The following is a 15946-nucleotide window of genomic DNA, read 5'->3' as shown; positions in this document are numbered from 1 at the left end:
GCCCACACTGCACAGGCGTGCCCAGGGACTGGCAGTGTCCAGGCTGCACACACAAGTCACCCAGGGCAACAAGACTCTTGAAAGGATCAATGGTGTGAGAGGCTCCCGTGGCTGCAAAAAGGAGACCGTGGTTGATCATCTGCTCCAAGCTGAAGGGAGAGGAGAATAAGCGTTTTGTTTGTCCTTGGTTCTTCTCTTCCTCCTCTTCAGAGACTGCTGTGACCACTGCTTCTGGAGTGGGAGAGGAGATGGGGTAGGGGGGCTGTACTTGGTGACTGGCACTCATCTCTCGGGCAGCAGGACGAAGAAGATGGCCTTGAGGAAGTGCCCAAAGCTGCAAACTGCAGCGGGGAGCCAGTGGCAGCGGAGGCTGGGGTCAGTATTCACCACACATTTTGTGATGTCTGCCTACAGGGAGGGAACAGAGATCATCAGAGAGAGAAGCCCAGAACCACAGCAGTCGCTGCTGTGTTCTCCTGGCCCCACAACCCCTGGGGCTGCACCACCAACAGCCACAAGTGTTTGCTCTGCCTCTCTCACAGGACTGCAAGTCACTGAATCAGGCTGAAGAGCTCTGTGAAATACACCTTCTTAATTTGGCATCAACGAGGTGAAGTATCCCCCTTTTCAGCCACCCCTGGGGAAAGAAATGCTACAGGAGGCTTGCCAAGTATTTTCCATTTGGAATAGCTAAATAAAAGAAACCTTCCTCCCTTTATCCAAGAGGCTAGGAAGCCTTGGCAATATCAGCATTCTAATCCTTCTCTGTAAAGCAGGATACTTCCCAGAGGTTGTCCTGTTTAATATCAGCTCAAGTTGCTTGCAGTTTTTCTCTTGCATTAATGTTTTTTTTGGAACTCCTTCAAGCAACACAACCCCCCACTTTAGATTTCAAGCAATGCAGGCTTTGTTTGTGGAAATATGTGTGCTGGCAGAGATGCCTCCCAGACGCGTGGGCCAGATTTAGAGATCATTTGGGCAGCTGGTTTCAAGTATTAACAAGAATAGAAGCTGGCCTGCCATGAATAAAAAAATAACAACAATCCAGCAAATTCATGAAGACAGGATCTCAGCTGGCACTGGGAAGAGAAGGTGGAAAATATCTGGAGAGTAAAACAAAGACAGAGGTAGACAGAAAGTTGCATCTTCTGGTGGGGGGAAAAAAAAATGAAAGTTCTGCTAGCAATATAGTTGAGTTAATAATGGGTTAAATTTCAGCCTAGCACAAGGGGATACTGACTGCAGTTCTTAACAGAGGGTGCACCCTTAGCACATCAACTTCACAGTTTTCAGAAATAGCTTTTGGGTGCCAGATATGAAAAAGAATTGGGTCACAAGGAGGGCAAGTATTCACCAGCTCCAAAAGCTTTAGCTCAGCAGTCTTCCAAGTCTGCCTTCTGACACAAGTCTCTTGTTGACCAAGCAGGGGGAAGTCAGACTCTCAACCCTGAGATGTTCCTCCTATAAAATGGGACACAAGAGCTGCTGAATCTTCCAAGAGCCTTTTACAGCACTTCCACTCATTCAAGACATGGGTGAGCCTCATCTGACCAACCTTGGTAATAATTAGAAGAACACAAAAGGGAGACTGAAGGGCCAAATCCCTGTGTCCAGATTGTGAGTACAGCCACCCTAACCAATTTCACTGTCATCCACAGACCAAAGGGCTGTTGACAGCAGCCTCATGCAGTTCCATCAGTTCTTCCCTCACAAGGAAGTCTGAAAGGCTGGCATCCTGAATCACCCCATGCTGCTGTTCTCCAGGAGACACTGAGCCCATGAATAACTTACAGACAGAGATTTCAAGTGAAATGAATAGAGGCACACAAGGATGGGAAGAAACAGGATGACAGGAGGAAGCTAAATCAGCACACGGGCTGCTCCTGAGGCTGGACATCAAGGTCTGAAAATGCTGCTTCCTATAGCTACAAAAGGCACAAGCAAACATAGCAAGCAGCCAAAATGGCAGGTAACAGAAGATGCTGCCATGTAGTACCAGTGATTATAGGTACTTTACCTATATTGGGGAGAAAAGTAAAATGGGTCTGCCTCAATGCTTCCAGTGCTGGCTTAGCAAACTCACCCTTTTTGCATTTGAAAAAAATGTCTGAACTCATTTCAGCCTGTCCAATTTTAGGGACTAGCATAGTGTCATACTTAAAACACACTTGTGTCAAGCTGTCTCTTTAGTCAAGAGATGTCATGACATGCAGGTATCTGTCTGAACATGTATTCAGATGTTAGGTTGGCTGATTAATAAGAAACCTGAGGCCTGAAGGGCTTTAGTGCCTCCTGTGAACAAGTACAAGGCCCAAATATGTACATCAGGTTGATTAGAGCTGCAGAAGATTAATTTGCAGGTGAGAAAGCATGAACTCCTTAAAGCTGTGCTATGCCAAAGGCAATGACCTCACTGGGGCTAGTCAAGAGAAGCTGCAGTCAGAAGCACTTTCAAATCTGAATGGTGCTTGCTTAGATAAATAAAATTGCTTAGCTGCTTAACAACTGCCATAGCTATTTGTCCAAATAGAGCATACCTGATAAGGCACTGCAATTGAAAATGTAAAGAACCACTTAAGAGAACAGGCTTTGATTCTTGTGAGGCTCTGATAAGCTGTTGCAATGGCACTTTGATCTTCACCCATCACTCATTCAAACAAGTTCAAGTTGTGTGCTCTTCTCTGTGGCAAATGTATCAAAGGCTGCTAAAAAAATTAAAACCCTTTCTATTCTATAGTAATGCCACTGATGAGACTGTAAACTCTCCCCAGGGAGAGACCATGCCTCAAAAGGTTAAATATTTATTGATTTTTTTTTTTCCTAAGGGGTTTTAGGTTGGGTTTAGGGGAGTCAGGTCTTTCTGCACCCCATGGATGCAGTATGGAAACCTACTGCTGAATGGAGACTTTCAGACCCCTTCCCAAGGTGCCCATGGTGGCTTTTCTGAGACAGCTCAGAGCACAGTGGTTTCTCTTGGCAGCCTCAACCTGAGCTGATGCACAGGAGACGGGGGCCATGTGCACAGGGCAAACAAGGTCTCTGTGCCAAGACAAACTAACAAGCAGCTAGGTCAGGCAGCAGATGAAAGGGTCCCTGCTACAGAGCTGTTTTGTCTGGCCCATTTGGGAACAAGGCTGGGAAATTTCACACTGCAGCCCCGAGATGAAGAGGAAGAACATTTGGGCACAGCCCAACATGTCACGAGGATTAGCAGCCTTTCCCCAGGCTGAAGGAACCACTCCTTTCTAGAGGGAAAAGACCTTGTTGCAGCCTAAAGTTGCTGATAGGGGAGCTGCAGACAGGCTGTAATGAGTACAACCCAGCAGCTTTTGCAGTCCTTTTGCTTGACTGGGGGCAGTGAGGTTGGCTTTCCTTTCTTAGGGCCAGATGCTACAAGCAAGCAGCTCACATAGAAGTACACTGGCCATCCAAAGAGGGATGGCCAACAGAAGGAGCTAGCAGTGGACAGGGCTTATCTCCTCAGCTGCAAAGAACCACGTCTGGTCTGGAGATGTGTTTTGTGGCTTGTTTGCTATGCAACAAACTTTCTAAAAATATCCATTTGGAACTATCAGAACACGCTGTTTGGAACTCTAGTAATGTCATACCCAAATCAAAACAAGATGCTAATGTATCAGAACATGCAGGTTTTACCAAAACAAAGAAAACAAAAATTAGTTGGAAACTAGGAGAAGTTCCTATGCAACATTTCAATTTTAATCAGATTGGATTTTTTCCAAAGGAAAAATTGTTTCAGTGAATGCCTTTCAAACAGCTCTACAAATATCCAGTTCAAGAAAGCCTCAAATGATACTGAGGCAGGGATTTCACAGGCAGGACCAGTGCTGCTTAATCAGTCACTTTCCCAGGATATCCTCTTCATCTTGCACAGTTATTTGTGCAGATATAAAATAGAATGGATCAGGGCACTCGAATCAAAGGTCACTTTTCAGCCCAACCAGACAGTTCCCTGACTCAGTTGGCATCAAAGTAATACAGTTTTAGGGAGGGTAGGGCTGATTTAAGGTGGCAATGATGCTTAGTAAATGCAAGGGATCCAAAATCAAAACCATGCTGCTTTTCCAGTTGCCCTTCACCAAAAAGGTGCCTTCAATCCTGGAGAAATTAGGTAACTGAATAATCGACAGGCACACTTGGGAAATCTCAGCACAGGGAAGCAATGCTCAGTTTGGAAAAAGACATTCCCCCTCTCTAGGGTCTGTGCCAGGTGGGGAGCCCAAGTATTTCCTGACAGCTCAGGAATAAATCTCACCTCCTGGAAAGGAGAGAATTTGCTCCTGTGGCTCAGTGTGAAAAGAGTGCATGCCTTGGGAACAATATGTCCCCTAAGCTCAGTGGTGTCACATGGCAATATTTAGCTCTAGACAGCATCTGCCAGGCAGTACACCAAAGTGCTTTTGGCTGTATCACTCCAACAAGTGTCTACATCCTTGCCAGAAAGGCACAGAGATCCTAGGATATATGTCCATCACCCACCTGCCAAACACCAACAGAGCCAACCAGCCATCTCAGTCTCCTGGGGAGCTCACTAGTCATGTTAATATACTAAACTTTTACTTGGAGAACTGTGAGGCAGGTGAAAGGGGAATTAAGTTAGCAAGCCTCATTTTTTTCAGTTTCTAGAAAAGCAAGAGAATGACCCCTGTTTAGAGTCTCCCATTCTGACTGCCTGGCAGCTCCAGAGATGTCAAGTCAAGACCAGAAGAGATCCTGGTGGGTCAGGATTGAAATAGCCTGGCACACAGCTACAGAGGAAGCTGAAGACCAACAACATCTGATGATGTTGAGGATGGGACCACCAGGCAGTAACAGAGCCTAGCACAGGTAGTGGCCACAGGGCTGCAGAAGACAATCTCATTCAATGTTTTTCTGCACAAAGCTGCAGTGAGAGCACTCTCACTTTCCTTAACCTGGATATTTTCTGGAGTGCACATGTGGAAACAAGTTTGATCAGACAGCATCTCTTACCCAGCCTCCTCTCCTTCTCAGCCAGGTCACCAAGGTCTTGCGGACAAACTCTCCCAGGCAGTCCACGATGGTGTGGACCATGGCTGGCTGGGCATGCCTCACACAGTCCACTGCCAGCCCTGCTGCCACAGCATACAGGGACACCACCTTGCCCCACGTTATCCCTAGGAAAAGAAGAGAGGTCACTCAGATTGACACACACACACACAGTCTTGAGCAATCAAAGGAAAGAGCTCTCCTTCATTACGTGTGCCCACGCTGCGTTGGTGCAGCTGGGAGTTCTGGGGAAAACTCTCCACCTGGAGAAGCAAAATTAACTTACTTGACTCCCTCTCAGCACTAGGTGCACAGCTTTGGAGAAAGGCATCATCAAAAGAGGGAAGATGTGAATCACCAGATTGCCATTAACACTCAGCCAGGCATATGCTGCACAGGAGGTGACTGAATCAAAAGAATCTGAGAAAGCTGGGGGTTCTGTCACCAGCACAGCTCTTGAACACCCTTAAGACAAAGCAATCCTGTTTTTTTCTACATCAGAGGAGACTGTTCCAAACGTGACACACAAGATAAGCATCTTCAGTCAGTTTTACCATGATCCAAGAGCAAAAAAGGGAGGCAAAGCTACAGGGACAAGAGGGATTGCATCCTCCTTGATGTAAGGAGCACCATTTGTCTCCCCATGAAATCCAGGTAGCTTCAAGAGTTCTGCTGCTCTGCCTTCAATAGTTAATGCTGCATATCCTATCCTACTGAAGGTAGTGCAGGGATGGTGTGTCACTCAGTTATCTAATCTCCCAGAAAACAGCCTTCCTGCTAGGCTGACCTGCCAGCAGTGAATGCTCCATGGGATTTCTCCCAGCAGCAGTCATCTTCCTGTTAGCACTTGTGATAAGCACTCAGGCTCAGCTCTGGGTACCAGCCAATCTCCCCAGGTCTCCCCTGCACTTTGGGGCACAAATCCTCCACACCTAAACATCGTGGCCAGCAGTCCCTCATCAGGCTTTGATCAGTTTTCTGTACCCATGCAGAAAAGCTACCACAGCACTATGGCTTATGGGTTTTGTTTGGATCCACTAGGAAGTCAAATTCTCCTCCTTACTTTATTATATGGAATAGCAGTATTTGGTAAGCAAACTGTGAAGTCTTTTACAGTGACAGGGCTCTGTGGAATCTGTCCAAAGTCTCTCCCAAATGTAGTCGGAAGCCAGGTGAAGTTTCAGTGTTTAAAAACCACAGAAAAACAGTCTGGCTTGCCACAAGAGAGAAAATAAGTATGAGGAAGGAAAAGATTAATTCAGTCACTAGTTTTAAGGACCAGAAGGGGTTAAACACACAATCAGAAAACTGGATGTGTTCAGCAATCTTATCAGCTGAGAAAGCAAACCCTTAAATACAGTTGAAGAGTCTCCCTCTTTCCTTCATCACACTCCCAGACCCCCAGGCACCCTGATCTACCTCTCCAGAGTCTCCTGTCCTTCTCTCTGTCCTTCACCAGCACCATCTCCAAGGTCAGAGGAAATTATTAATATAGCTAAATTGGCTGTTACTCTGGTTTTGTTTTCTGAGTAGGCCCTGTGGTGTCCCTTCCCCAGAGCTGTCACTCAGGAAGTTCACTGCCTCTGTGGTATTATTCACACTATTTATCTGTCTTTCTCACATTGTGTGTCACCATGACAGCCAGCAGAGCAAGCCAGGAAGAGGCTGTGAAACCACATGAGAAAATACTCCACAGAGGGCTTCTCCTGGTGAGAAAGAGGCCGTCCTGTTGCAGGTCAGTACATCTCCACCCAACAAAGGGGGCTTTAAAGTTACCTCTTGCTGACCACAAACTCCTGGACCAGAGCCTCAGCTGGCTTATGCTCAGCTTTAGTCTAAGCCAGTTTGGTACAGTTCCCCATCCCTGCAGAAAGGTGGCTCCTTGCACCCTGAGTTACATGAACCAGAGTTACCCAAGATTCCAGGGAAGAGTTCACTGGCTTATTCCCAAGCTTTTACTGACAGCAGTCTTTCTTAGGCATCTGGGGAAGCTCCATTAGCTTTGGCAGGGACTGAGACTGAAAGGGGGCTGACATCACCCTAAGTAAAGAAGGACAGCTCCAGTCTTGACTAACTTTGTTCAAACCCAAGTTTTTCTTTCCAACAGAAGAAAAGTGTATCCACAACCTATGAAAGACAAAGGCTCAATGGACCCACAGTTTCCCTCTAACACAGGAAAACAGTTTGCTCTACAGATGTGTCTGGTCCAGGGGTCTCCTCCAGCTCTGGCTTCCTTGCCAAGGGTGCTATGTAGTAGTGACTGCTGCAGGACTTGCACAAGGTGAATCCTTCCCCAGCAACTGGGGAGCCCCTCTCCCTTCCACAAGGAGAGCAGAAAGAGGAGAGGCTGTTGGCTGATGTTTATTGTGGTAATGAATGGATGTGAAGGGCTCAGCGGTCACTTCCCATTATCCTCCTCTTTACAGAGCATGCCTGCAAGGGCCAAAACAATCTGTCACTCTGCTTTTCCTGTTCCTGGCAGAGCTGGGCCACAAGGGTGGGAAAGGAGGAAATCCACTCCTAGTTTCTCTGCATGGAACCTCCTGTTGCCACTGCTGGAGGGAGAAGATGGAGACTGACTAGCTGGACTCCTCACCTGAGAGGGCAGAACACAGCTCCTGCTTTGGCTCACACAAGAGGTAGGGGAGTCCTGAAGCAAGGGAAGAGCAGACACCTCTAACAGCTATTCTAGACTAAAGCTGGGCCATGCCTATGGCCAGTCTCTGACCCAGGAGGGCTCCAGCAGCCACTCAACCCCAGGCAGGACAGGGGGACAGGCCCCAGTAGCCCCCATCTGCACTTTTCCAGGACACCAGCTCCATTAATTTCTCCCTCTGAAGGACTCCTTTGGCAGGGGTAGAGGAGCACACTCTACTGGGATGGCAGTGCCTCTGCCCCCTCTGATGTCTAAGCCAGGGTCAGGGTGACACTAGCATGATGCATGCCTTGGCATAAGCTGTATTTGCATCTGGCCAGTGCACACGAGCAGAGAAGACACATTATCTTGCTTCAAATTCCTCCAAAGGCCTGGCTGCCATCCACACTGGGCAAAATGGGCACTCATCACCAAGTGAGATAATCCAGTCACAGCCTCCCACTGTGCAGACTAGCACACACAGCAGCTGACAGCAAGAGGGGATGGGAAACTGGTCCAGAAAGGAGGGATCAAAAGAGAGAAAGCTCTGAAACTTCTGCTCACAGAGGCTGAACAAAAGGACACGGGAAAGTGAAAAGCTGCTTAGAAGGCCTTTTACAAAATAAGAAGTACAAGTTGCAGACTCAAGGCCAGTCATGGAACTGAAGGTATGTAAACACTGGTGAGCCCAGGGGAAAATGAATTAGCAGGAGAGGACAGCTCTTGAAAGTGTTCCTGCTGCAATTCAGCTTGCCTGCCCCAGGGGAGAACTCAAGAAACCATGAGACACAACTGCCACACTGTCCAAGGTCACTCAAATAAACTTCCTTCTGCTCCACGTGGCATCAAAGCCCAGCTTGCAAATCAGACCTGAAACATGATCAAGTGCTGCTTTTCAGGAGCTGGGAGAGTGCAGCAAGACACAATATACAAGCAATGAGGAAGCACTCAGAGGCACTTCTGACAGCACTTGCTGCTGCAGGGCAAAGTACCTTCTCCTGAGAACCCATCCCTGATGTGTCTATTCAGCACTATTCAGTCTCTTGCTTGAAAACTGATAAGCACCTAAACCACACAAACAAGGATGAAAACATCTATAGAGCCCCCACACCTCACAGCTCTCACCAACTGGAAGAAACTGTTTCCTTTAGGAAAGAGAAATGTGTCTCCCTTTTCTACTTCTGTTTTTCTACCAAGTGACCCTTTCCTTCTGGGATTTATTTAAACAGCTGATGTACATGCCAGCTCAGCCAGGCCCCAAAGCAAAGCCTGTTAAAGTCAGTGGAAAGTCTCCTGCTAGCTGCAGAGCAGCTCTGGACCACACACCAGAACCAGCAGTGTTGTCACAGAGGTGATGCTGCTGCAAATCCTTCAACATCCAAAGCAGGTCAGGGCTCTTCTCGTGCCACTCTCCACACAGATGAGCTCTCCTTCCACTAACTAATGAGTTGTATGGTAACAGGGAAGAAAAACACAGCTTGAGTCTCACCATACTAATGCCCTGCTCACTTTCTGCCTGTGTTCTCAGATGTTAATCTTGCTGTAATTGGGATTCAAGCTGTCCTTGCTATGCCACAGTAAAACCAAACCTGAAATATCTGGAATAGACAAGGCTCTGAAGTCAAATATGGCACAATGTACCACATGCACTGCAACCAGCAAGGGTGCCAGATGTCCCCAGTCGTGCCTTCCTGACAGGTCCATCTAGGACTTGTGCTTAGTCAAGCCTTCTAGATGCTATGAAGACTCAAAACCAGACCAGAGTGTAGAAAAAGGCCATGTAAAAGATGAAGGAGAATATCCCTCCAGCAAGATAGGGTCAAAATCCCCCAGTCCATTGCTGGAAAGGCATTGTGAGTAACTAATAGGGCTCCCCAGAATGTCTAGGCACTGCAGTGTCAGACTGTAGCTCATTTCTTAATAAACTGGACAGTGAAAAACAGGCTGAGATGCTTTAGCCATTGGTAATTGGCATGAAAAGTCAAACTGCACTTCAGTCTCTGGTTTCCTTCGCTCATTAAGAGCCTCTTTCCTCTGAACTATGAAAAAAATTAGGAATGAATGTCTGGCTGCCACAGCCAACTCTGATTTGCTGGATTTAGCCTTCAATCCTAAGTATTGAGACTGCAGCTGGGGTCCAGGAATGTTAAAAATCAGCAAGCTCCTCCCCCTCTGCCACTCAGCAACCTTCTAGCAAAAGAAATTACAAAAATGAATTGATTAAAACCAGTTGAATACACAACCCTAGATTCATGCTGACAGGTTATCCTGTTAGTTGCTCTGATGCAGAGATTAGAAAGAAGAAAGAAACCAGAGCATAGAGAGCACTGGGAAAGTTTTAATCCACCCCCCCATGCAGCCAGTCAACTGCCAGCCCAATGCAGCATGGTGTCCCCAGACAAGGGGCAGCACTGACAGAGCTTGAGCCTGGGCTTCTGCTGTGTTCCCAAACTCTCTAGCACTGTCAGTCTCAAAGGGCTGAGCCCAGATCCCATTCTTACTACCCCAAAACTCTAAGTTTAGGACAATGAGTTACAATTTCTAGGTTTACTTTCAATAAAAACGTTTTAAACCGTCCACATATTTCACCTGACTCCTGAGCTGAGAAGCTGAAGAACACCAAAAAAATGCAGCTTTCAATAAATGTGTGAATTTAGGCTGGGGAGAGCAGGACTCCCAGAAGCCAGCAGGGCTTTCTCCCAGCACCACATTTATGCAGGGTGGCAGCACACATCCTGCTCCACGTGCAGCTGGTGCAGGTGTTTCTGGCTTCATTCTCTGCCTCACTTCAGCTTTGGAGGTGGGCCAGTTCTGATGTAGTCAGCCATAGTCATCTAAGAAGATAACCTACTTACCTGCAACATAAATACCTGGGCCTGCAAACCTGACCTTTGTTCTTCTGTAAGCCCTGACACACTCAGACATTCCTGCCATACTTGCCCAGCTGTTGCTTTCTGAGCCACTATGGGCACCCAAGCCAGGCCAGGGCAAAGGCAATCTGCATTCCAGGCATGCTCTGAGAGGATGCCAAGGGCTGCAGTACTAGCTACAGAATCCAATTCCATCCATTTCCTGTGACACAGTATCAGTTTCCCTGGCCCAAGGAGTAAATCTGCCCTGCTCAACCTGTCAGGAGCCCTGCTCGAGCAGGCCCTCTCAGAGATCTATTTTGTTGTGATTCTGGAGAAGATCTGTGCTCTCCACCACACCACCTTTCAGACTGGAGGTCCAGGATGCCAGCACAGGTCTTCTGCAGTGTGTCAGTGGTTCCCATGCAGTTTATAGGCATAAGGAAACATAGCTGATTGTGGAGATAAAACGAGTTTGCCACTTTGAAAGTACAACAGTAACCTAGACTTCTATCCTGTAGCAACTACTCCCAAAGCAACACCAATCCCTGCTTCCTGTGATACATCCAGAGTTCTCACACTTACCTGCTGCTAGCAACTAGTTGTCTTTGGATTTTTTCCCCTTTGTTTGTTTTGTTTCTAGTATCTAATATCTACTGTCTCTTCCATGGACAACACAACAAGACATTGCAGAAAGCCTGTAACCATGTTATGCCTGACATAAATGATGTGAAATGTTTCTTTTTCCCCAGACTGCATTCCCAATTGCAGTCTGGGACTGTTTTCAACAGAGGCTGAGGTTCCCTTGCAAGAACACAGCACAGTGTGTATCCTTGCTTTTGACAGTCAGCACCAGTCAAACAGAAGCAGAAGAACACTCATGCCTAAGCAGGGAGAAAGCTCAAAGCACCTTGCTGTGCAGAACAGCCAGTTGTTAGGGCTTAAGTAGGAGAAAGGAAAAGCAGCAACTAGAAGCAGCAGGCTCCACTGCAGTTCTGGCTACTGCTGTGGGAAAGGAAGCCAGAAAGAGAGGAACTCCCTTGTGATGTGTTGGTTCTGACTCCCAGCATCAGCAACCTGAGCTGGAACGAGGGAGACTAACATGTAATGAACTGTCTCGGGTTGCCAATGGTGATCAAAGGAGCTTGGAATGAGTGACCTCCCTGTGCAATGAGGTAACACCACCTCATAATAAGGAAGGGTGGGAGATGCCTTCTCGAATGAGTGATAACCTGCCAGAAGGATATAATAAAACAGGGCATTTCCCTGCCAGAACAGAGCACAGAGGAACTCTCATTAAATCATTAAAGCAGGGCACGCTGCCAAACTGCCCACGGCCCTTTCAGAAACCAGGCTCCACCTCGCAGGCCATCCCAGAAACATGCCTTCTCTGAGAGAGGTGGCTCCATCCTGTTCCTTTCTGCCCAGCCCTGTCTGTGTTACCTGCAGTGAAGATCTGTGCAGCCACAGCCAGGAAGGCATCTGACACCACCGACTCGGAGTGCAGCGAGATGTTCAGCTGCCGGGCCACGTTCCGGTACACGTTGGGGCGAATGTATTCCAGCTCATCCCCTGGAAACACAGCCAGCAGTCAGCACACACAGCACCAAGTCCTGCTCTCACCCTGGAGGAATTACAGCCAAGGCCACCCCACCCTGTCCCTTCAGCCACAGAGAGTCAGCTCCAGCTCCACCTTGGGCAACAGAGCGCTGAGGGAATTCAGCTGCGCTGAACCCCCTGCACCCTGCTTTGCCCTGAAACTTCTAAAGGGAGTGGGGTCAAGCAGTGCCTGCAGTAAGTAAAAAATGTTCCTAGGGTGGATGACTGCCCTTCCTCCAACACAGCAGATAGGCCTCAGATGAGCAGAGCCATCTCATTCCTTCAGCAGTGAAAAGGAGGCAGGTACATCTGTGTAAGCTTTTGAGAGACACGCCCTCCCTCACACCCCACCAAACTTGCACAAAAAGCCTCCAGATGAGAGTGAGTCCAGAATGCTGGAGGCTGATGAAAGCTGAGGATCTGCTCAGAGCTGCACATTAACTGAGCAAAAAACACTATCAGCTCAGGTATTTTATGCTCACACAGGCACCGAGTGATGACCTGGAGTTCCTTCTCTCCTCCAAATGGTTGAAGAAATGTTCACTTGCCTGTCTGACCCCTCAGCAACAAGGTTTCAAACACACATGCAGGCACAGGCTTTAACTTCTGGCTTGTTTTCTCCCTAGCTGGGAAACTGCTGGAGGTGTTAGGCTACCTCAAAGACCAAGATGGAAATCCCAAGGACATGCAGAGAAGCTCCTCCCACAGGATCATCCTATGGATCTTGGGCAACAGCAGTAAACCATTTTTGAGCAGTAGGATTAACAAAGCTCAGTTTCCAATGGATTTACCTCTCTGTAGGGACTCACAGACACTTAATGAGGGTTGCACGTTTGCCATTCCAAAATACGTTTGGATGCCCAGTTGAACACTTTGCAACATTTAGGGCAATTTTTGTGCTTCTTCTCCTTCCTCCAGTAATCAGGGAAGAAAAAGTCAGGCAGCAGGGACAGTTCATGCATGCAGCAGCTCAGTGCAGAGGTAAACAGGCACTTGCCTGGGTCTTGGCCACAGAAGAGACAAGGACAGATAAACCAGCCCACTGACACATAGGGCAGGTTGCTCTGGGATGTCTCATTTAGCCACACCATTAGGTTTTGCTGCCTCTAACTCCTCAATTGCACTAATTAGCTGTTAAGGCTCAGTGAGTTGATGGGCTCTTACTCTCCAAGACTCCAATTGTATGGCCTGTGCCCAGCACTTCTCCTGGCCCACCAACCAGTTCAATGGACTCTGTATGCACAAGAGGGCTATGGAATACTCCAATTTCTCATCTCCACAGGCTTGTCAGCACTGTCACAGACAAAAAAACTGGTCTGGCTCGTTGCACTGCTTAGTAAGGAGCTAAGGACTACCATTCCTGGCAGGTGGCTGGATACCACTCAGCCTTATACTGGTTAAAGCAGCAAATGGGAAAAGAAAGGGACAGGCCATGTGGCAGGCAGCATTTCTGAACAAACAGGATGGAAGGAACTTCTCATCCTAATAAGGAGGACTGCTCACCCTCCTTGTTGCATGGGTACCAGCTGGCACTCTCCAAACAGATTTGCCCAGAAGGCACCATGTTCCTGGGACTGTCAGCCAAATCTTTCCATCTGGACACAAATAAATAATTGGACAGTCATCCAGGAGACGCCTTCAGATCCAGTCTGCCACCTGCTTGCCCTTTAACATGGTCCTGGCCACCCACAGAAGATCTGGTTCAAAGCAAACAAATCTCAACCCCAAACCCAGGCAGAGAAGAAATGCAAGAAAAAGAGACAGTGAGATCAACAGAAGAACAAAAAAAAACCCAAACACCCAAAGACCAAACAACCACTGAGAACAAAGCCAGAAGTAAAGTCAGCATAGGAGAGAAAAAGTGAAAAAGAATGAATTAAAAAAAAAGTCAGTTAGAAGAAATGCAGCTATGCCTTCAAAAGAATTTTGGGCTAACACCAAACAGAAGCAGAAAGAAAGTGGGGATACAAGACTAGTCCTGAGTTTGTTAGGCCCACCTAAAGGCTACTACACCAGAATTATTTGAACTTTGCTGTAATTAAATCAGATGTAAATGCTAGTGGTAGGTTCCAAACCAGCTGTGAACTAGTATGCAGTCTGCAGGTAAAGAAGGATGTTGGAACAAGCCACTAGACCTGCCTAGAGCTAGGCAAAGGAAAACTACACCATTAACACTCTGTCATAGAAAAGTGTTGTTTATAAAATCTCCAATCCACACGCTCTGACCAACTACCCTCCCATTAAATGCCCTTGCAGCTGAGAAAGCAACTGATGAGGTCTAGAGGCAGCAGGACTCTACCAGATGCCAGACTGAGTTGTGTCAGGGCAGTGAAGTCATCTGCATCTGAAGAGAACACTGCAAGGCCTCTTAAAATGCCAAGCTGAGAAAGACTAGTGAAACTCTTGTGGAAACGGTTACACAGCTCCAGCCTGATGCAGGTAAAACTCGTTTGCTGTTGGGGTTACTTGCACTGCATCATGTTCTTAAGTTGTTGCAAGCCCTCAGAAAAAAGGTAACAGCTCTGCAGAAACACTGTGCTGAGCAGTGCTCCAAGCTGGGACTGAGGAAATGCAAGTAAAGTAGCTGTTTAGAGAAAAGCATCAAAATCAAATCTAAATGACTGGAGAAGAAAGAAGAAAAACCTCTCTATCACCACACAAAAAGCCTCTTGGCACTCATCAGTTGCAGGAATGTTAGATGGGTCTGAACTGCTCCATAGGGTCTCAGCTCCCACTCCCAGGTGCAGAGGCACTCACCCAGTCTCAGCAGGATGGTGGACACCTCGGCCAGCTTGCCACCAGGCACTGGTGCGTGGTGCTCAGGTTTGCTCCAGCTGACCCCTGCTCGAATCAGCCTTGAATTTATGTAGTCTCTGCAGAGAGCCTTGGCTTGGGACACGAGCTCCTTGTCAGTGGGAGACCTGTCAAAAACCTCCATCACCTCTGCAGCAAAGACCGAGGAACGGCGCAGCACTTCCATCCTGGGCTAAGGAGCCCACAGCTCGGCACACGCTCGCTGGAGGGCTGACCCGGGGCCTTAGATGAGGATCTGCAGGAGCTGTGTAGGAATCATCTGGGCTCCTGGTCTGTCACAGCCCCCAGCAGCTATCCTCAAAAAGCAAGTTTTTCGTTTTACCTGGTGAATAAAAGCCAGCTGTAAGTCCTCTAGCACTGCAAAGATGTAAATCAGAACCCCAGGTAACCTTACAGTCACACTAAAGTCAGTAGTATAATATTTCCAAAACATCTGTCTTGGTGCATCTTACAGACAAGGGGCAAATTCTTCCATCTTTCAGCCACTCTGACTTTCACTTGGCAGCATGACCCACAGAAGGGTTCAGTTTTGGGTTATCAAGGTGCTTCCTCTTTTCCAGCTCAGATTTAGCAGTCCTAGAATTACCCTTCAGAGAATCTAGATGGTCAGAGCGTGGAAATGATTAATGGAATGCATAGACAATCTCAGCTTGTTTCAGTTAAACTGGGGGAAAAAAAATGAATCCAAATACCAGCTACAGTAACCTCAACCAGATGTCAATAGATATCCAGCTCAGTAGGTCGTGCATCTTTCTGAAGCAATGGCACTGCTGCAAGAACAGGGCTACAGGAGCATTTTAAACGTCTCAATGGAGGCAGTTTACCACATCCTCAGTTTAGATTTTGGTTCTGCCACTCTTTCTCTTCCCTCCCTGCCCCCGCACCAACAGCCACACTACTTCTTGAAAAGCTTTAGCAAGAACAGAAAGATCAAAACCAGAAAAGCAGATTTATTTTTTTTTTTTTTTTAGGTTTTCAGGTGTGAATGCCTGAAAAGAAAATTCAACATTTCAACCTGAATTCA

General features: G+C 47.4%; 1 protein-coding gene across 1 annotated transcript; it reads right to left on the bottom strand.

The window, feature by feature from the left end:
- Positions 1-276: 276 nt before the first annotated feature.
- On the bottom strand, positions 277-15149 carry BOK (BCL2-related ovarian killer). The gene is made up of 4 exons (XM_008944366.1): positions 14866-15149; positions 11953-12081; positions 4990-5153; positions 277-408 (listed from the first exon to the last, which is right to left on the bottom strand). The coding sequence occupies exons 1-4, from the start codon at positions 15086-15088 to the stop codon at positions 283-285; spliced, it is 642 nt and encodes a 213-aa protein (XP_008942614.1). The 5' UTR covers positions 15089-15149; the 3' UTR covers positions 277-282.
- Between the last annotated feature and the right edge of the window lie 797 nt (positions 15150-15946).

Source organism: Merops nubicus, unplaced genomic scaffold (assembly GCF_000691845.1).
Source record: "Merops nubicus isolate BGI_N331 unplaced genomic scaffold, ASM69184v1 scaffold15917, whole genome shotgun sequence".
NCBI lineage: Eukaryota > Metazoa > Chordata > Aves > Coraciiformes > Meropidae > Merops > Merops nubicus.
The sequence above is the reverse complement of the archived record's forward strand: the minus strand, read 5'-3'. Positions and strand labels throughout refer to the sequence as shown.